Source organism: Lepisma saccharinum, chromosome 5, assembly GCF_977018435.1.
Source record: "Lepisma saccharinum chromosome 5, izLepSacc3.1, whole genome shotgun sequence".
Classification (NCBI taxonomy): Eukaryota; Metazoa; Arthropoda; class Insecta; order Zygentoma; family Lepismatidae; genus Lepisma; species Lepisma saccharinum.
The window spans coordinates 69,182,219-69,204,909 of NC_139233.1; the positions used below are offsets into that span (position 1 = coordinate 69,182,219).

At 36.1% G+C, this 22,691-nt stretch overlaps 1 protein-coding gene across 4 annotated transcripts in view; it reads right to left on the bottom strand.

Annotated features, from left to right (window-relative positions):
* The window catches only part of LOC145987864 (uncharacterized), a 92,801-nt gene that overhangs the window by 28,254 nt on the left and 41,856 nt on the right, over window positions 1-22,691 (bottom strand). For all 4 annotated transcript variants that reach the window (XM_083122624.1, XM_083122627.1, XM_083122625.1 and 1 more), the window contains exons 2-3: window positions 2,867-3,051; window positions 168-349 (exon numbers count right to left, since the gene is read on the bottom strand). In XM_083122624.1, coding sequence (XP_082978750.1) covers window positions 168-349; window positions 2,867-3,051 — 367 coding nt within the window. The remainder of the gene's footprint in view (window positions 1-167; window positions 350-2,866; window positions 3,052-22,691) is intronic.

The following is a 22,691-nucleotide window of genomic DNA, read 5'->3' on the forward strand; positions in this document are numbered from 1 at the left end:
GATTGAACCCAGGATTGATGAAAAGGGAAAGGAGAGAGTGCTACCCATTCAGATAAGTGGGAGCTCACATTACTATTACAATTTACTGGATTTTAGATCTACAACCCATCTCCCCAGTACATAAATATTCTGGCAGTCAAAGTGGGGGGGGGGGGGGGATAACTAACCTTGAGCAAACTGAAAGTGTAACTGTAGAACCTGTGAGAAGGTAAAATCCCCAATACTCCAGAGTATCATCGGGTAAGGTCATCTGCTTTCGCAAGTGAACTTGCTTTTTTGTATTGCTGAAAGCTGGCTCGTGCTGCAACTGGTACGCACTAAACGTGTTGTTCATCTTCAGGCCATGACCCTGAAATGGAACAAATGGCTGACTTGAAATCATCATGCAAACACAAAACTATTTGAACAAACAAAATACCACAGTGCCAACTTACCGAAAAGATGAAAGCAACGATGTTGCAGGAAGGAAACAGGTTAGTCCAGTGGTTCCCAAACTTTTTACAGTACACAAATAAACATATATTTTAAATTCAGAAACATTTTATATTTAAAAAGTAATAAATAAGCACATATTTGGAACAATCATATCATTGATTGAATTTCAGTGAAAATATTGGAACTTTTCACGGTGTCCCTGTAAGCCAGCCACAACGCTCTGGTTAGGAACCGCTGGGTTAGTCATTCATCAATGGCTGGAAATGTGTCATGGCACAACCACAATCCTCTCTCTACAAACCTTGTCTCCTGAAGTGTCACAAGGATGTTATTAACACTACACATTCCTCATGCTAGTATTATTCTGTAAGGTGACTAGAAAATTTCTTACTTCCAAAAAGATTACATCACTTCACTGAACATAGGGGATAAAGTGAGCTCCAATTTAAAATGTTTTCAAAGTACCATTGAAATCTCTCACTCCACTACATTCAATATATAACTCAGTCCCTTTTGTGAGGGTTCTGGATTCAAATTCCCAATGCAATTAGGGTGAAGTCACATAAAATTATTACACAGTGGACTCTTTTAACTCGAACTTGGATGACTCTAATTATTCGGTAATTCGAACAGAAGTTTATCTTCCTTGAAATTCCTATTGAAACAATTGTTAAAAATTAATGTGTAATGCAAATTTTCACCCCTTTTATTTTGGATAATTCCAAGGTAGCTATCCAGAGACAGCTGTATGTCCCAGGTTGCCGATCAGCCAAGTTCACCCCAACTTCAAAATAAAAATTCCTCAACACCATTGTAACGCATCTACTCTGGTTGGTTGAAGGGGTTAACGGCCACTCCAGTCTGCCTGCGTTCAATGGGACAGTGTTGTTCTTGGCCCAGAGGACAATTTGCCTGCCACATGTCTCCCTTTTATATAATAGTTTGGTTTCAAAATTTCCCGTTCGTGGGAAACTTCCATGCTGGTTAGCGAGTTTTGCATTATGGTTCTTGGCAGCCCTGTGAGATTTTAGCTCTGGGAAGACAGAAGACAGGAATCTTCCAGGGAACGTGTGCTAAACGCTACCATCACATGTTGGAAGCCGCGGATCAATCCTATTGGGCTGAGCAGGCTGTGCACTTTGGTTGGGGAAAGAATCCTCGATGAAAAGACTGGAGATAGTTTATAGTAATGAAGCCTATAAACTATCGCTTAGCCCCTTAGTCATTATTTGAGTGTGAAGCATCAGTCACATTTGCTAATCAATTATTTCCTGCTTTTTGTTTGGGCTTCAGAGCGTGCCTAGATTATACGCACCTTCTCTAAAGGTATTACATACTCAAGTTACAAAACAAACCCTTGTTACTATTATTAACAAGCAGCGTTTTCCCTTTTGTTATTATGGGATAAAGTTTAAAAAAAGGGCTACAGCTCCTCAACCACCATTTTTTTCTGATATATTTCACTTTACATGTAATAATGAGTAAAAAGCAACACTTAAGCAACATGTGACAATTAAGAGTCCAGGGAGGATGCAGGAGCAGAGGCCCAAAGTCCGAAATATTAAAAAATTATGAAAAATTTCAGATTTTTTCAAAGTTGGGGCACAGGTATTGCATATCCTTAAAGACTGTTCCTTTGTTGTGCTTCCCTACAAATAAGGTCCATTCAGCATCCATTGGGCGTACACTAGAAGCGAAATTCCAGAAATTGTTCTGTACGCTGGCAACACTGGCACAATTACACATTGCTATTATTTTCTTAACCAAGAAGTGTCAGTTTATTTTCATCAAAACTTTGTATGGTTGTAGGAATGTACCACTGCAACATACTACATTTGTTCCATTCATTTTGGTCTATTCTGGGTGACACTTTTTTTTTATTTAATTTCAATTTTTTCTTCTTCTTCTCCCTTTAACACTCATTATTGGGAGGCACAATGTATAGCCCTGTCTTCAAGGAAGAAAACAAAACCGATTTGATCTCTCTACAACAATTTTTTTTTGTGCTTCGCCGCAAGTTTGAAAATTGTGTGCTTGAAAAGGTTCTGCCTGCAGAGGGTGTCCAGGTGCGCAAGGCTCCCTCCGCTACAGGTTAAACCTAAACCACCTGCAGTAAATACTGTTACATATGTAACTTCTCTCAATGATTGTCAAAATGGTTCTTTATTGGACACTATCCATTGTCCAGTGTTTTTCAATAATAAGTATAAGTAACAGGCACTCGATATGCCCAATTAATACTGTATGTTAGTAAAAATTTGTTTAATTATTAGGTAATGTACAAACACATATCAGAAATAATCAGGAAACATGGTCAACAGAAATTTAGTGTAACCAAAGAGGCTATCTCTTGAGAAAACATTTCTTCTTACTAAAATAATACTTACAAATAACAATAAAACTGTCAAAGTAACAAAAAAAAAACACCTACCTGACAAAATATAGATGATATACCATCACTGATTTCAACCACATCAGACTCCGACAATGGGTAAGTAACATCTGCAAAAACACTATGTCGGAGATAAAGTGGTATGACAAGCAAAATTGTAGGAAGGACAGCAGTTAGGATACAAAATGTTATCACACGGCGCGGACCATGCATTCTTCCAAATCCTGAAATAGAGAAAACCAATTGCATATTATTTCTTGAAATCTTTTGAAGATACACAACAAAGCACGTATAAAGCTGCATTTAATTATATCAATATAATCATTATTACTACTACTTGAATTAAAAGATTAGTATGTCGATAATCATAGAAGATCTACATACATTCTTGCGTAAGTGGTGGTATGATACAGTAAGCAGATGCATTCTGCGAATATTTCAATTAGTGTGGCTCAGGGGCGCCGACTTGTAAAAATTATTGGGGGGGGCTCTGATCACTGAAATAAATGAATGACTCACTCCCTCCCTTTTTTAAAAATAAAAATTACATGTTCTTATAGCAGTTTTTAAGCAGCTATTATATTCCTCATGCAAATGAAATGTAACATGAAAAACGTTTAGAAAATGTTTCAAAGTCGCTTTATGTCTTTTGTGTCTGCTCATTTGTTTTTTTAGATAACAATTAACATTTTTATTGAAAAGTATGTATTTACATTAAGAGACCAACCTAACAGTTTTATGCTGGCCTCGGTAGCCGAACGTGTTGGGTGGTCGACTCAACTCGCTTTGATCCAGAGGTCTCGGGTTCGAGTTCCGGCGAGAACATGGGTGTGTTTTAATGTCCGCAACAGACATGTGATGGGTTTCAAATAACCTTAGTGTTGATGTACCCATAAAATAACGAATATTTACACAAATAGCAGGAAAATAAGTTTTACTTTTTTGTTCCTGCTACAATATTTAACTTTTTAAATTTAATTTTGCAATAATAAAAAAATATAGCATGTACACTAAGATATAAAGTGACATACACAACAAAAACATAAGAACATGATTTAAAAATTACGCACTGGGTTATTTTTTTATGAACTCATTAACGAGCGGTCTCAGGTCCAAATTATCAAGCACAGTTTGATGTATGTGGAGTACCGCTAAGCTGCTTAGTCTCTTCTGTCCCATTGTAGATCTCAAATATGTTTTCAGTCGGCGAATAGCACTGAATGACCTTTCGGCTGTTGCTGTCGACACTGGCACAGTGCGGAGGACCATCATGAATTTGGCAACTTCAGGCAGAAACTCCTGGAGGGTACTGTCTTCCAATAGAAACTTCCTTATGTCACGCATGGTAGTTAGAACCACTTTCTTCTGTTTTGCGATATCACCAAGCATGGACATGTGTAAGGAGAGCCTGTCGGCATCCAAATCTTGGCGAAAGAATTCTCGCATTTGCTGAAAGTTTGTTGTGCAACTGTTCACAGCTGAGATGCATTCTTTCTCTATGGCTGTTACTTTTTGTAGTCCTGTAGATTCATGTCCTTGTTTAACACATGATTTTGCTGTGTCACACACGTCAGTGTATATTGATTTATAATACTATTTTGGAGTGTAGAACTTGTGAGGTTTGGCAGCATTAGGTTTTTCAAGTCTCTTAGGGACGTGACGTTGCCGGGGCAATTCTGGCTCATCAACGAGGCTGGGTTTGACCTCTGCCAGAACTGCTCAAAACCCATTCGCTTTTCTTGAAAGATGTCAGTCAAGTATTTTAGTTTTCATCCCACTTCTGTAGCATCAATGTGTGGAAACTGAATCTTACAGTGTACCTCTTCTATTGGACCCATCACATGGCAGTAGAGGGAGAGAAATAAAAATGTCTTGAAGTGAAGCATTGTCTCCAGGTATCCAGCACATTTTGATGCTGCGTCAGTAGAATCTTCTTCAGAAAATTTCTCAAAAAAATTGAGAAGGTTTTCATAGTTCCTTAAGATCTGTTGCATACTGAAGGCTCTCAACGTCCACCGACGAGGGCAAAGTGGTCGCAGTCCAGTATGGCCAGCCTTCTCATTCACATCAATAATATTCCTAAATATTTGAATTCCTTTAGGGGATTCCCAAACAGTCTTGAAGAAGTCGTTGGCTAAATTTATTATGTCTCTGATTAATATATGATAATTATATTCTTAGTATATAGTAATAAGTCATGTGTTTTGCTGTCTCCGGTCATAGCCCCCCAAAGTTGATGGTTTGGCGGTCTCAGCCCCCCAAAGTTGATGGTGTAGAACATTTCAAATGTGTATTTAAAGTTAAGATCATGTGGCACAATTCAGAGTAAACTTTACAAGAGAAGCAAAATCATACATTAGATCCTCTTAAGCAAAATTATTGGGGGGGCTCTGCCCCCACATCATTAACATTGGGGGGGCTCGAGCCCCCCCCCCCCCAAGCCCCATGGAGTCGGCGCCTATGGTGTGGCTCCAGAGTTAAAATAATGCATTTTTGATCATTTGCCCGTTCATATAATGAAGCAATTTGTACTAGGGAAAATTTTAATTGTGAGATATCAGCATCATTTTAGATTGATAATGATAATGAATATATGGGGAAAAAGGCAACAGAAGTTAATCATTTTATGACCAAACTTCTTCCTTTTTTTATGGCTTGTATGCCTTTTCATCTTATATTTTATATCTTCCTCGTTAGAATAGCCGAAAGGGGTTTCTAAAAAAATGCATTTTCCAAATGATGACATGCATGTCTATGTCTCTGTCAAAGTGTATGAGGTTTGTCTGAACAGTAACTGGACTGTCTAAATAGGGATAAGCATATTATGTAATCAAGTAGTATGATTTCTTGGTAGTATATGACTGTAATCTCAGCTTTCTGCAACCATTAGATTCTTTAAACATGCTTTTGTTTACACCTTTGTCTTTGCAGGTCGTTCAGCTGTGAGAACTGAGGAACGAACCATGTGATAACCGTCGCTGCGCTTAAACTTGCAGAACAGTTATCAATGCAAATAAAATTGTGTAATTAACGATAACCGTTATAATTGAAATAAATACAATACAGGCGCAGAAAATCTCACAACTTCCATCACCATTTTTAGTACTTATTATTTCTCGTTGCTATGGTTACATCAATTTCATTTCTTGTATTTTATACAGTGTGATAAGATGATATAACAATATATATAAAATAAACATGCATAAGTTAAAAACAACATCAATAACATAAATAATATTAACTTTGAACATGACAGTTTGAGAATAGGACAGTCTCAATCTCTCCCCTTCTCCTGAAAAAAAAAAATAAAATGAACATTTTTTTTTTTTTACATAATATATAAGATTTGAGTCCTGCTTTTAATATACACTCGTCAGGATAATGAGAAAGTTCACTTGACATAATGAACCAATTCACAAATTTACAATTTTTACTAAAGTTCTGAAAATGTCATCTTAGTGTTCGAATTTACAGTTACTTATGCATTACTTCATAACAATTACATTAGTTTAAGCAATTCTTCCTTTTTCTCATCAGAACAATTAAATTTCTTGATATTTGACAAGTTCTGCCTTGTTGTTATCTTATTTCCGTCCATAGACATCAAAATTGTATAATTGTTTTTCACAGCATCAACTATATAGGGTCCAAGCCATAATTCCATAAACTTATGAATTTTCTTGTTAATTGCACTACTATGTTCATGATTTTTCACTAAAACAATATCACCTGGGACAATCTTCAATTTATTAGCATCACACTCAATAGTTTTGGGCTTATATCTTTCCTTAATACGTGCTTTGGCGATAAAATACTTATGTTTCCAGGGCACAAACTTTAAATCATCTGGCCAGTTAATTTGACTGGTAATTGAATCCTTTAATTCGTGATGAAGAAAAAGTTCACTAGGTGTGAAACTTGTTATTTCCGAAACGGAATTATTAAGAAGTCCTGTTACATGATTCAAATATTTTACCCAGTCCTGATGATTTTGCGAAGTATATAATCGTAACAATCGTATTAACTCTTTGTTGTACCTTTCCACAGGATTTGCGAAAGGCGAATACACTGACGTGGTGATATGTTTTATGTTACAGTCATCCATATATAACTTCCACTCTTGTGATTTAAATTGGGAACCGTTATCTGGTAATATTACCTTACATGCTGGATAGTGGTAAAAATACTGGAGCTTGAATTTGTTAATTATTTCACGTGACGTTGCCTTCCTTAATGGATAAGCCATTAAAAATTTTGACATCGTGTCAACTATTGTTAATATGTACCTATATCCTTGTGATTTGGGTAACGGTCCAACAAGATCTATTGATAACATATCATGTGGAGTAGTAGAATATACATGCAATTCATCCTTACTAATTTTTGTGTGAGCTTGTTTAGTTTTTGCGCATGTTAGACAGTCGTTCAAATACTGCTTGATACTAACTTTCATTTTAGGCCAATAATATAAACTTCTGCACTTATTAAATAATTTATAGTATCCAAAATGACCTTGTAAGTCATGTAATTTATGAAGAATTTTGGGTACAACAATAATAGGTACTACAAGTTTCCACTTGTCTTCTTTCAAATGTTTCAGGAATAATATATTATCTTGAATCGAATATTGCCTTTTTATATTCTTCGACAAATTCCCATTTTGTAACTTTTGTACAATGGCACTGCAATAAGAATCCGAATTTTGACTTTCTTGCCAAAATGTTACACTATCTTCGTCAAGAAAATCAAGACTTATGTTATTTACATATAGTTCCGATAGAGTTGGAAAACCTGTACTAAATCAGGATATCTGCTTAAAGCATCTGCAGCTTCATTAGATTTTCCCGGCACGTGATATACATTATAATCAAACATTTGTAATTTCAAACTCCAACGATTTAATCGTGGATTCAAAGTTTTAGTAGATTCTAGCCAAGATAAAGGTTGGTGATCGGTAAACAATTTCACCTTAGTTCCAGCTATGTAAATGTAGAATTTTTCAAAAGCAAATAATATCGCTAAGCATTCAATCTCGTGAGTATTGTATGATAACTCATTGCCTTTAAGAGATCTGCTAACATATTGAATTATACGTGGTCCTTCTTCAGAATTTTCAGTTGAGTCTTGCCATAGAACAGCTCCTATTCCTTTCTTCGAACCGTCTGTGTTGATATTGAAAGGCTTCGTGAAATCTGGTTGATACAAAGCCTTTGGAGATATCAGTGACTTGCGGAGGTTTTCAAAAACTGAAGCATGAACATCATTCCATTGCCATTTTGATTCCTTTTTCAACAGATCATACAAAGGCTGTGCCATTTCAGCAAATCCTTCAATAAACTTTCGCCTCCAATTAGCTAATCCTAAGAACCTTCTCAAGGAGCGTTAGTTTGTTGGAATTGGAAAATTAATAATTGCTGAATTCTTTGCAGGATCAACCATAATTTTATCACCGGACACTATGTGTCCAAGGAAGCAGATTTCTTTGTAAGCAAACTTACATTTGGAAAATTTAATAGACATATTGACACCCTTTATCTTTTGTAAAACTAGTTCTAAATGTTGCATATGTTGAGACCAATCTTTGCTGAAAATTAGAATATCATCCAAATAACAAACAACAAAATTTCTGCAATCGGTGGAGAATATTTTATTCATCCTGTCCTGGAACACTGAGACTGCTGATCGAATCCCAAACGGAAGATAGCGGAAAAGATATTGTCTGCCTCTATAAGAAAAAGCTGTGTAAGGATATGAATCTTCAGTCAACGGTATTTGAAAATAACCGCATGATAAATCAATTGAAGAAAAGTAAACACATCCTAGGAACCTCTGTAACATTTCGTTAATTGCTTCTACTCTCACTTGTGGAGAGATAACATGTTGATTAAGTTTCCTAAAATCGATCACAGGTCTCCAAAGACCTCCTTGCTTTGGCACTATATGTAGAGGGTTAAGATATGGTGAAGAATCTTGGTAAATAATTCCCCATTTCTCCCACTTGGAAAGCTCTTCTTCTAAAGGTCTCCTTGATATTGGTATGGGATAAGGTGTGCTTGTAATAGGTGTTACAGTATCTAATTGAATCTTGTAAGGTTCAACAATTGCTTTTCTAGGTTTATCTGAAAATTGTACGTGATAATACGACAGAAGTTTGAATAAATCAGCTTTCTGCAAATTGTCTAAATTATCATTTCTAAAAACAGACTCATAAATGGATTTCTTAGCTGGCATATATTCTACATCATCATTCAAAGTTGACGCATCACGTAACAATCTACATGAATAACTTTCATTATCATTTAATGTATCTTCGGAACAAAAGTTAGACTTTGTACAATACTTCAAATCTTCTGTAGAAGAACATTGCCAAGTTAAAACAGAGGAAATTTCCTTTCCTTTATCATTTAGCAAACTTACATTCCCTTCTTTAAAATCAATTACAGCTTTATATTTCCTCAAAAATGGAACTCCTAAAATGACATCGGCATTCAACTCTTTAAGAACAAAAAATTCCATAGAAAAGTATTCGTTCTTTATCTGCAGATTAATAATTTTACTGCCAACAACTTTACACTTCTTGGATCCAGCGAAACCGGTGAGTTTTACATCTTCCACGTTATCCAGTTTAATGTTGCCAATATAAGACGATAGTTTACACCAAACGTCAAAATTTAGAACATTTGCCTGACTTCCAGAATCTATAATACAAACTACAGGTATTTGACAAATAATTCCATGAATAACTGGAACTTCAGTTAATGGAACCGGAATATCCTAATCACTAACAGTCCATTCAGGTTCTTCTTCAAACCATTCCAATAAAAAATTCACTTGTAGTGGTTCCGATATTAAGTCTTTATCATCACGTACATTCATAATTTCCTGTGTTTGAAATGAATTTTGTTTGTTCAAATTTGGCCTCTCTGAAAGAAAGCAGAGTGAACGAGGCACTTCCATCCGCTCCTTTAATTTAAATTTGTTGTTGATTGGTAAGATGTTCCAATACCAGATTGTTGTGTAAAGGTCCTTGATACATTTCCAGAAGGAGAATTTGATATTCCAGAAGTTGTAGATGCATCTTGTGGTTGTAATGAAGTCACATTAACAGGTTGACTGTAAGTAGGAGCAAGAGCAGGCTCACTTGTATACTGTGCTTGCCTATTGTAGAAAATCCTTCCATTCTGACTACTGTTAGGTAACTGAGAAGTTATAGCATCCTGATTATAATTCCTATTTGTAATGTCACCGGAAATACCAGAGTATGCATTATTTCTTTGGAATCTAAAATTATTTCCGTTATTATATGTAAATCCTGAATAGCCACGATTATTTCTACGTCCTCTAAAACTATCATTGCTACCTCTAAACTGTCCATATCTTGAATTAGCATTGCTAAATTCATTAGTAAAAGGTACTTGAGCATCCATCGACGAAGTCTGAGTAGAAGATGAGCAAGTGTTTTTGATGTGTTTAACATTAATTTGCTTGATACTAAATTTTGATTTCATACTGTCAGGATTCTTGTTGGGTTTAACCTTACTACTATTATCGGTTTCTTCCGGTAGGAAAATAATTCCTCTTCTACTAGTTCGGACAACATCTAATTTCCTTAACATAGTTGTTAACTGGTCCATAGAACGTATCTCGTGACAAGTTATGTTATTAGCTATATTATTTGGTAACTGGCTAATAACTAATTGAATAACATCCAATTCGTTTGGGTTCTCAACTAAATTGCAATAATTTGAATATGTTTTCAACGCAAAGCTTTCTAAATCACCATGTACTGTAGGATCATACTTCCTGTTCCTTAATACTGATAACTGAGACTAGTATTTCCGGACTTGCAAATTGTTTCATGAATTCCCTTTGAAAATGATCATATGAAGAAAACATACGTTTGTGAGTTCTATACCAGTACGCAGCTCTGTTGGTGAAACACTGCTGAATACTCTGTAGCCTTTTGTTAATTGAAATGCGCATAAGATCAAGCATAGAATTAAGATGTTCTAGATATTCTCGAGCCGATTGGTCTTCTATTTTCCCAGAAAATTTGGGTAAATGAGACAGTTCATTTATCTTTACATATCTGTTTCCTCTATCCCCAACAGTAATTACAGGTAAAGACGTTGGAGAAATACAACGATCAAACTGACTTTGTGAATTATCACAGTAATTGTTATTTGTATTTGACTCATTAACACCAATTTCAGCATTTGGACAACTTGTTCCAGTCATTAAATTTGCATTACGCCTTTCACCTTGAAACCATGGTCTACAAGCTTCATTCTGCAAGGAAGAAATATGACGAAACCCACACGTTTCACCAGGGACATTACTATAATGAACGGCAGGGAGGTTAGGTTCTAGCGAGTATGTAAACATTTGATTTATGTAACTATTTTCACCATCAGCAGAACAACATTGTTGAACATTGGAACGTTTATCAATATTTGTAATGGTAGAATTCAATCTAGAAGTTGTCTGCATATTGTTAATCGCATAATTACTTGTATCCTTAAACTGTACACTATTAGGTGACATATTATTTCGATAATGTTCCTCATTGCAGGTTGGAATAAATCTTTTGTTTCGCTTCCAGCGAACACGATTTCGAACATGCGGTTCATGGAACGTTGTTTTCACATGGGTTGTTAAAGATTCATCAGATGAATAAGTAGATGAATTAGTCACCCCCGAGTCAACTGCATTTCTAGCCCTTTCACGTGATGTCTTAGTTTGAGAACTATTTTGTGCAAGGGCAGGTTTCAAATTTCCTTTTGTGTTGCGTTGAAAATATGCATAATTAGTTTGCAAAACATCAATACGAGATTCTATATGTTGAAACCTGTTATTACAATCAATAAGATACGTTCCAAAATGTACATTTTCCTTACCAGCAACTTCCAACGATAATAATCTATTATTAATATCAGTTATTTTGGATGAACATACTGTAATAGATTTATCGTATTCACTAATCAAATCTTTACTTATTAAAATTTGTTGTCCTTGAACGTCTTGTTCTGTTCGGATTTGAGAAATATTGCTATTTAAAATACTTCCCAAATGTTTATTTTTCTTGACACATTCAGAAGCTATTGAATCAAGTTGTGTTTTAACATCGGAAGTCAAGTTGTCTAATCTTTGATTAACAGTATTAATTTCTTGATGAACAAATTCAAATTTTGAAGTTAGGTTACTATAAATATCCAATTCCAATTGTTCAAACTGAGACTTAATATTCTCATTAAACTCTGAAAATTCTTGATTAGATTGCTGTAACTGTAATTTCATATCTTGGTTAGCAAGATCCATTCGGGTTTTTAGTTCTTCATTAGACTGTTCTAACTGCAATTTCATTTCAGCATTAGACCGTTCTAACTGCGATTTCATTTCAGCATTAGACTGTTCTAACTGCGATTTCATTTCAGCATTAGACTGTTCTAGTTTCGTCTTGAGGTCTTCATTAGAAGCAACCATTAGCAATTGAATACTCTTAACAGTACTTAACAAATCACCAAAATTCGGGTTAAGAGTTTCTAGATAAGCTGGCAAACTAAAAGGATCATAATCTGGTTTGCAACCTTTACAATAATAATTTTCTAGTGTAGTCGAATAAATTGTCCAGTGAGTGACTGTAAGTTTGAGACAAGATATATGATGCCATGACGAGCACTGTGTACACTGAACATACCTCAAATCATTGTCAGGATCATTACAACAAGATAATTTGTCGGGTTTTGTAGAACAAACATCATGTTCTGTAGTATTCGCATTACTGGAAGCGACCACGGGATTACCAGCATCAAAGTAAGTAGTCATTGTATTAGCTTGAATGTTTGTTTCTTTACGCGACGATTTAGATTTACTTTGTTTTAACTTATCAGCCATTGTGATCTTCACACATATGACGATTCACTTAAGAGGAAGTGATGCCTCTCGTCCGAGCGCGACCGTCTCCCCCTCCCTTTCCTAGAAAGACCAGTTTTCCCCGTTTATTTTAAAAGAAGTAATCAATTCCACTCCTTCTCCGTAACTATTGGACTTACGACCTTCATATTTTTATGGGACACTTTTCAAAGGTTTATTTCATAATCTATTCACTCAAATTCTCTGTAGCACTAATGATTTCATACTTGATTTTAATTATATTGAGTTTGGCAACAGCGTACAATTGCCTCGCTAAATGGTCGACTTCTCACTTTCCGAGTCCGTTTTCTTCCTCATTTTCAGCGAGGGTAAACAAAACAGGTTTCGAGAATCGAGGGAACCGAGCGGGCAGTGGTTTCTAGTGTTTCGCCGGATGGGAGGGGAGGGGGGGGGTGAACTGCCTCCTCCAGAATAAATAGCCTCGGCAGGGGCAGCGTGACAAAATTCGCAGCAGCTTCTATTCTCCACTTGCTTGTGACCATAGGAGCACAGAGCAGATGGTATGGTTACTCTATCCCAGTGGTTCTCAACCTTTTCGAGACCGCGCCCAGTCCCAACAAATTTATTCGTAAATACCTTTCAATTTTTTTATAGTTCATACTAACAATTGGAAAGTATGGTATAATCATCAAAACTGACAAATTTAAATTAGTTACCAATCACTGGACCAATGCAATATTATAGCATATAAGTTCCTCAGGCCATCATCATTAAATTAATTTCTGTTCATTATTATTGACAAACCCCTTTCTGATCAAAAATATATAATATTATTCCGTATAAAATTGATTGATTTTAATTGTGTTGCTTTTAATTAAAACTACAGGCCCCAGTGGCGGAGTGCTTAGCACGACAGGGGTCCTGGGCTCGAATTCCGGAGTGGGCATGGATGTTTGTGACTCACAAACAAATTGTGAGTGTCCATTCATTCCTCATCTCCATCCTCGCAAATTAGACAAAAGTGGCACAAAAAGCGAAGTAAAAGAAAGCAAATCAAATCAATAATTTTAATTAAAATTGTACTCACGATAGAAGCCGCCATTAGAAATATATGCTTATTTCTGTGCTTATGTCAGAAATTAGTTTTTAGATTATATTTAGTTCAGTCTTCACAGAATTGCTTTCACATAAAACACATCCACTGTGAAATGAGATTTTAAAAGCCTAAATTGCGTACAATTTATACGAATCCATGTTCGAAAGACAAATTGAACGACATCCAGACAGCGCAAATTTGTAATTTATATTTTCAACAGATAGTTTCTAATTTATATGATCAGCGATCAATATATGTCGTGGGATATACACTAATGAAATCTGTCCGGAAATCTTACTAATTCAAACATTAATAGAATTTTCAAGAAAACGTGTACATTACCCAGGGCGAAGTTCGAACCTGGAATCTTCGGCGGTGACATTTTGAGTCGATAACTCAAATCATTTGGCTACTGAAGTTGTCCATTAAATGTAGAAAATATAGGTACGTGTATCAGTTTGTACTTAATCACTCTGGATAAATTCTAAGACGGTACCATAATGGAGGCTCTTCCTCCCAGTTTCATATTTTTATTCCTCCATCTCGTCTTTCTTAATCTAATGACATAAAGAGCAATATATTTAAGTTTATTACACTTATATTCAGCTCACCGCTAGATCAACTTTGATGGGAAAAAGTTTCAAGATAAAGTAAATTGAAGGAAATCATACGAGGTCTTTATGGAAAACACAGTCCTATAATTCATATAAACTGACTGTATTTTTATTATTTTCGTTGCTTTTATAACTCTTAGTTTAATCGCGACGATGAGGATGATGAAGCGATGGAATAGATGATGGGACAATCACACATCCATTGTTTACCTAGGATTCGAATTCGAAGTAACAACCGTTTTGAGACGCATATCTAGGTCAGAATCTTGATGTACCCAAACCAACACCCAGAAATATTGTTTTCGTTTTCAAATAATGTGTAAAACAAATATGCAGAAATAGTTAGTCCAGTCGAAGTCATAATATGACCCAGAAAATAGCTTTTTGTGTCAAAACTGTGTCTAATTGATTACCGGATAAAGTATTTTCTTATCCTCAAGTCAAACACAAACCTATAGACGATATCCAGCCCATGTTTCCAGCATACATTGATGCCATCCTTCGTGCCAGGAAGGTTAGCGTAGGACACCACAGTTATTTTTTTCCCTCCAACATTGCGGATATTTCATGTTTTCGTCTTCAGGGGCATGCACTTATAAATGAGGAGGAAAGGGGGGAGGGAGCTAGGGATCCTCGCCAGAAAATGTTCGACTTACAGTAGATAAAATTAGATTTTTGGCTAAGATTTTGTATCATTTAGCTCCATTGTCGAAATTAAACCAAAATGTAAGAAATCTACGTAAAACAGTCGAAATAGAAATGAATTAGATGTTTACAACTTCTTCATGTAATCATGTGATGAGATATTGCGATATTTTTTTTCTTTTGTCACATAATTACCATTCAAATTAGTGTTCTCAGGTTATCGGGTCGGTAACACTGGCTGAAGAACACTCGTAAAATAATGAATATGATTATACGGGAACGACATTAAAATATAAACAGGGAACTGGTAGTGGACAATGACAGGAAACCAAAGACAATTTTATGAACTACAAAAAATATCGCCATTGGGGCGATGTCTCTCAACGTTTGGCGAGTTACAGGATGTTGGAACTGTAGTACAAATAGTTCGATTAGTTACTTACACACTAGAAGAAGAGTCATTCAGAGTTACTATTTCTATACCATGTGGTAACTGTCACTCAGCATTTACCGGGCTTGTGAACGAAAGATGCAGTTTCTGGCTGCTTTCCCAGTTACCTGGGGTACAAAGTAACTACACTTACTTATCATTTAACAATTAATTCAAATCAAAAATATAAACACACATATAAAACACATTTAGTCTATATCACATACGTCCACACCATACTGTATATACACAAGAGTGTCACATAAATCAAAAGGTGCATATGGCCAGAGGTATTGTATACAGAGTAGAAAGCATAAGTGGAAGCCAACGTAAGGATAAGAAAATACATAGAACCATGCTAATTTGAAGTAAATACAAACTTATAACAATGTGATGTTAACATACTAATAGATCTTGCGTACTATACACAATACAAAACAATGAAAGGCAATAACATTTAATAAACAGTAGGTAGAATATACAATTCATATTTTAGACAATGTGGGAAAAGCATTTATGCAGTAAGTGTGCAATGAAGTTGGTATATCCTTGTTGGAACTTCAAATTATTTTTCAACGATTTTATCCAATTGAGCACTTTCTTTTTTCTTCTTCTTCTCTTTGTTAGCTTCCAATATACTCTGATTGGTTGATTGACTTTTTGGACACCCTGTAGAAGAAATGGTCAGTATGTGTCTCTTGGTTGCTACACCTTGTTAAATTATTTAGCTAATTGCAAAATATGACATTACGAACCTCTAAACTCTTCTAACACTGCAAGTGAAATGGGTTAGCCACAATTGGTAAAAATCCAAAATTTCAAGCCGGATTTTTATCGGATAGAAACCGTCCATTCAAAAAGCCGGCTTTACACACACACACACACACACACACACACACAGTCCAAGAAAAATGAGCTACAGCGACACGGTAGGCTATCACTGCGTTAAGAAGCAAGTGCTGCAAACAAAGGAGGAAGACGTACACATTTGGGGATTAGAAATAATATTAAAAAATAGAAAAAAAAATATATCTAGTGGATTGGGTGTGAGATTCGGGAAGAAGGATGGACACATCAGTAGAAAATCAAATAGTGACACATAATGGACATAGAGAAGAAATTATATCGACTGTCGCACAATGGAATAGCAAGGAAATGGGGTAAGGGGGCTTTCAACAATTTGGTAGGGAACAAGGAACGGGGGGTAGGGGTTTTTGACATGGTTCAGGAATGAGAGAAGAAAGAAATAAAAGCGAATAAAGCGGAGTGAACTGTGTGCCCATTTTCCACCGAGGAGTGAAAGACGAATAGTTGTTTGCTGCTTGACAAGCTAGAGTTCTTGTCTACTCTTACGGAGGGTGCTCTACATGCTGGCAAGGGAAGTGGGGAGCGGGGAATACGCAGCAAACGAACGAGACAACAGCGGTGGCACCGATAATTATGGCCTGGCGGGAGGAACTACTACGCGCACCTCGTTCTACAGGCTGCTTAGTTTCTTACCGCGCTGGATTGGTCTCTTCCCCGATCCCCACTTCCTTTGCCAGTATGTAGAGATGCCCGCCGTAAGACAGGACAAGAGCTATAGTCATTCATGGGACAAATTGGTAAAAATATAACGCAGTGGGAATCAATTAAAGTTATGGAAGAAACACACAACACATTATCCTAACCGTTCCACAAGTTTCATGTTGCATTTCAATTGCAACTTAATTCAAACGTTCATATAGCGTGCCTTATCAGTGATCTCAAAACTTTACCCTTTGAGTACCTGAAAAACCACTGAATAACAGAGACTATCTTATCAAACGAAGAATGTACATACAAATATATATATATATATATATATATATATATATTATCAAAGGCACATAATTCGTACCTACACTTCCTACGAAGGAAATGCCTAAAAGAAAGTACAATTTAGTTGCTCAAAAATATTTTTTTGATATGTGGCAATTTTATCTTGATATGAAGCTAGAATCGCCACAATAAACTCATTAATATCTTCATTAATATTTGCGTACGTATTAAAATAAATAGTGTGCTTTCGTGTGCTAACGAATGCCTAAGCTCTAGTACAATTTAGTTGCTCAAAAATATTTTTTGATTTGTGGAGATTCTATCTTGATATCAACCCAGAATCGCCACAATAAACTCATTAATATCTTGATTAATATTTGTGTGCTTATTAAAATAAATAGTGTGCTTTCGTGTGCTAACGAATGCCTAAAGGATAGTACAATTTGGTTGCTCAAAAATAATTTTCTTGATTTGTGCCGATCTTATCTCGATATCAAGCCACAATAAACCCATTACTATCTTGATTAGTATTTGTGTGTTTATTAAAATAAATAGTGTGCTTTCGTGTGCTAACGAATGCCTAAAAGATAGTACAATTTAGTTGCTCAAATTTTTTTTATTTTATTTGTGGCGATTTTATCTTGATATCAAGCCAGAATCGCCACAATAAACGCACAAATATCTTGATTAATATTTGCGTGCGTATTAAAATAAATAGTGTGCTTCGTGTGCTAACGAATGCCTAAAAGATAGTACAATTTAGTTGCTCAAAAATAATTTTTTGATTTGTGGCGATTTTATCTTGATATCAAGCCAGAATCGCCACAATAAACTCATTAAAATCTTGATGAATATTAGTGTATTTATTAAAATAAATAGTGTGCTAACGAATGCCTAAAAGATAGTACAATTTAGTGGCTCAAAATTTTTTTTTTTATTTGTGGCGATATTATCTTGATATCAAGACACAATAAACTCATTACTATCTTGATTAATATTTGTGTGTTTATTAAAATAAATATTGTGCTTTTGTGTGCTAACGAATGCCTAAAAGACAGTACAATTTAGTTGCTCAAAAATTATTTTTTTTATTTGTGGCGGATTTGATCTTCATATCAAGCCAGAATCGCCACAATAAACGCACAAATATCTTGATTAATATTTGTGTGCTTATTCAAATAAACAGTGTGCTTTCGTGTGCTAACGAATGCCTAAAAGATAGTACAATTTGGTTGCTCAAAAATATTTTTTTTTTATTTGTGGCGATTTTATCATGATATCAAGCCACAATAAACTCATTAATATGTTTATTAATATTTGTGTGCTAATTAAAATAAATACTGTGCTTTCGTGTCGCAACGAATGCCTAAATAATATTACAATTTAGTTGCTCAAAAATATTTTTTTTGATTTGTAGCGATTTTATCTTATATCAAGCCAGAATCGCCACAATAAACTCATTAATATCTTGATTAATATTTGTGTGCTTATTAAAATAAATAGTGTGCTTTCATGTGCTAACGATGTGCAAACGTCCGATATAAAATGTCATAATTTATTAATATGAGGCGATTTCCACTTAACATACGTAGGTTTGGCACTTGTTACAAATAACACAAACTCCCGTTGCTTCGTAAAACACACTGAAAGGAGGTTCAAGGGAGGTTCAAACATTCCGTGGCCAAAAGCAGGCGGGCCATTAGCACCCCTCCCTCCCTTCCCTCGCGGTCCTGCCGAAAAGAGAAAAAAAACTCCAACCACCGGAAAAGACCCCGTCCCGTGTAAAGGGTCGAGGTTGACTTCGCTTGTTTATGGCATTTGGAAAGAACGTTGCCAAATTTAATGTAAATAAAACCAAGTATCAAACCATTTGTGATAATGCAAATTTGAATGAATAGATTATGAAATAAACATTTGAAACGTGTCCCATAAAAATTTGAAGGTCGTAAGTCCAATAGTTACGGAGAAGGAGTGGAATTGATTACTTCTTTCAGAAGTAAACGGGGAAAACTCGGGAGAAGGTCGCACTCGAGCGAGAGGCATCATTTCCTCTTAAGAAGTTACGTTATACAAGCACACTGAAGATTGTAACGTAAGTCTTAATTCAGCATATGACAAAAATTCTGTTGCATTACAACAGACATTCTTACCACTGTCAGAAGACTGCACACTTTTTGAACAATCCTGGCTTCTGGGTCGCCACTTTTGATAACCGTCGCTGCGCTTAAACTTGCAGAACAGTTAACAATGCAAATAAAATTGCGTAATTAACGATACCCGTTATAATTAAAATAAATACAATACAGGCGCAGAAAATCTCACAACTTCCATCACCATTTTTAGTACTTATTATTTCTCGTTGCTATGGTTACATCAATTTCATTTCTTGTATTTTATACAGCGTGATAAGATGATATAACAATATATATAAAATAAACATGCATAAGTTAAAAACAACATCAATAACATAAATAATATTAACTTTGAACATGACAGTTTGAGAATAGGACAGTCTCACATGAACAAGGAGCAATCAACCTGAAATTTCTAATCCGGTTAGGGAAAACCCCGTCAAAAGCACTTCAAATCCTTCAGCAAGTGTATGGAGATAAATTACTAGTTTCATCAAATCAAAACACCTATAACTCATTTATTTTGTCCTTTTTAACATTGCTACTTACTTATTGTGCATTGCGGAACATTCTATAAGGTGTAATTATGAATTTCTCACGAAGATAACTTCAATTCACGTTACAAGTAATTATTGTTGTACCATTTTTTGCTTGCGTGACACACACTATGGCACGAGCGTTCTGGATCATCGCATGTCGTGCTTGTGTTTTGTCGATTTGGAGTTGGTATGTAGTGTTTCCAACCTTGTAAACGAAAAATACCTACTTCCGGGTTTTAAATTATGCTAATACGTAGAACCATGCATGGGTAGCCCCATAAACCATTCACGGATAGCCCCACGAACCATTCACGGTAAGGTTAGATTAGATTAGGCAAGCATAGATAAAATTTGGGGTCACGTAATCTGTTTGCAAAAAGACTGGGTGGTTGGAAACAGTGACAGGGGTTACGTCATCAAACGCACGGAATATCTGGTTGAGGTAGAGAAAGTACATGGAAGCAATGGCAATTGCGATATTTTTATAGATAAAAACATGAATTATAGCTAAAAAATATGAAACTATAACAGAAAATACATTTGGAAACTTCAACAATGCTACAGAAAGTGATTCGTGTAAGTAGTTTCTTGCGTAAAAATGAAGAAATCAGTTTTGACTAGTTGAAATTGTTACTGGAGATAACACACACATGTGTTTTTGAGTGGCACAAGAGGTTCAAAGAGGGCACGAGGAAGTGGAAGATGACTCCAGGAGCTTCAACAAGCAGGATTGGCGATAACGTCGAATGGGTAAGGCAGGTGTTGTGTGCAGATCATCGGCTGACTGTTTGAATGACCGCCATGCAGCTGGACATGCAAAATGACAGTGTTTGGAAGATTACCACCAAAAATTTGGGCATGTTTAAAATCTACCCAAAAATGGTGCCACGGCTGCTGAATTCTGATCAGAGGGAGCGCCCGCATGCAGGTGTGTAAGGACATCATCGCACGTCCTCAAATGGAAGTAGAGTCATCACTGGTGATGAGACATGAATTTTTGAATACGACCCAGAATCCAAGCGCCAGAGCTGTCAGTGGAAGTCTCAGTCATTGCCGAGGTCAAAGAAAGCAAGGCAGTCCAAGCCAAAAGTGAAAGTCATGCTGATTTTTCGATGTGAGAGGCATCGTCCACAAAGATATCCTGCAATGTTTGCTTTGCTAAGTGTTTCTAGAAGAGACGGAAGTTGTGGCAGGATAAATCGTGGCTGCTGCATCAGGACAACACAGCAAGCCACAACACCCTCAGCATCTGGCAGTTCCTGGCCAAGAGAAACATTCGTCATGGAACAACCTCCCCATTCCCCTGATCTTGCCCCCTGTGACTTTTTTTTTTTATTCTCCAAGCTGAAGGGGATTATCAAGGGGACCCGTTTTGCTGAACATTCCAGAAGAATCCTACCAGCAGTGCATAGAGGCGTGGCAGATAAGGATGTAAAAGTGTGTTAGAATGGAGGGGGATTACTTTGAAGGGGACACCATGTAGTTTGCCGTTTGACATAGCAATAAAGGTAAAATTTCAGTATATCCGAAACGTATTTCTTCAATTTTACAGGAGAAAGTACTTACCGAACTGACTTTCCGTACAATTTAGAAATGTCGTGGAAGTGTTTTTTCACATTGCTTAATTTATTTCGCCGGTAAATCATGTATTTTTAATGCACGAAAGCGGTTGCCTCTATGTCCTTCCACTACGTGAATCAAATGTTGCGTGCGTTCGATGATGTAACCCCCGGTCAGTGTTTCCAACCACACAATTGTTTTCCAACAAAGGGACAATTTTGAAGATGACAATTTTAACTGTTTGCCTAACCTTGCCGTGCATGGTTCGTGGGGCTATTTATGAATGGTTCGTAGGGTTTTCAAACCTGGAAAAAAAATACAAAATCAGCAACACGAAAGTACGTATTTTTCAATGAAGAAGGTTGCAACACTGCATAACCACTGATCATGGACAACGCTAGTCAAGATTTCTCCGCCATATTGCATGTAACGCAAGCAAAAACTAAGAACCAAGAATTACTCGATATGTGTGAATTATTTGCATGAAAAAAACAAAACGAAATGGCACCTTCAAGAATCCTTAGGAATGCAGAATACGTAAGTACCAATGTGAAAAACAAGAAAATAAAGGAATTTCAGACATTTTGGGGATACTAAACTTTTAATTACTACAAACTGTAAGTGTAAAAACAAATTTACTGTTTGCAAAAAATTAGTGGCCACATTAAACTACATCAGGCAGCATTTACCCCAATTACCTATGTAATTTATTAGGTAACACTTTACTATACCGGAGACGGATTTCTTCAAATTTACAGGAGAAAGTACTTACGCAAATCATTTTCTGTAGCGTTGTTGATGTTCGGGAATGTAGTTTTGATCCATTTTAATGCGAATGTATGTGGTTTTCTACGAAAATCTATTTCCGACGTGCTATTGCTGCTGCGCCATTTGCTTTCTGCACGAGAGCACAATACGCTCTCGTATTGTCCGTATATGCTAAATTGAAAGAAAGGAGTGCTAATGGAACCTAACCTAACAGACCTAACCTAGTAGGCATACCTCGTCCCCGTGATGGTCGTGTGGCTATCGTGAATTTTTGGGCTAATGTCATGGTTTTTGGGGCTACACGTGGATGGCTTGTGCGAAATAAGGAACACCAGTAAGTACTCGTTAATGTACGAAATAGACATTATTTTCGTTAGAAATTCATTATTTCACCTAAATAAATGTTC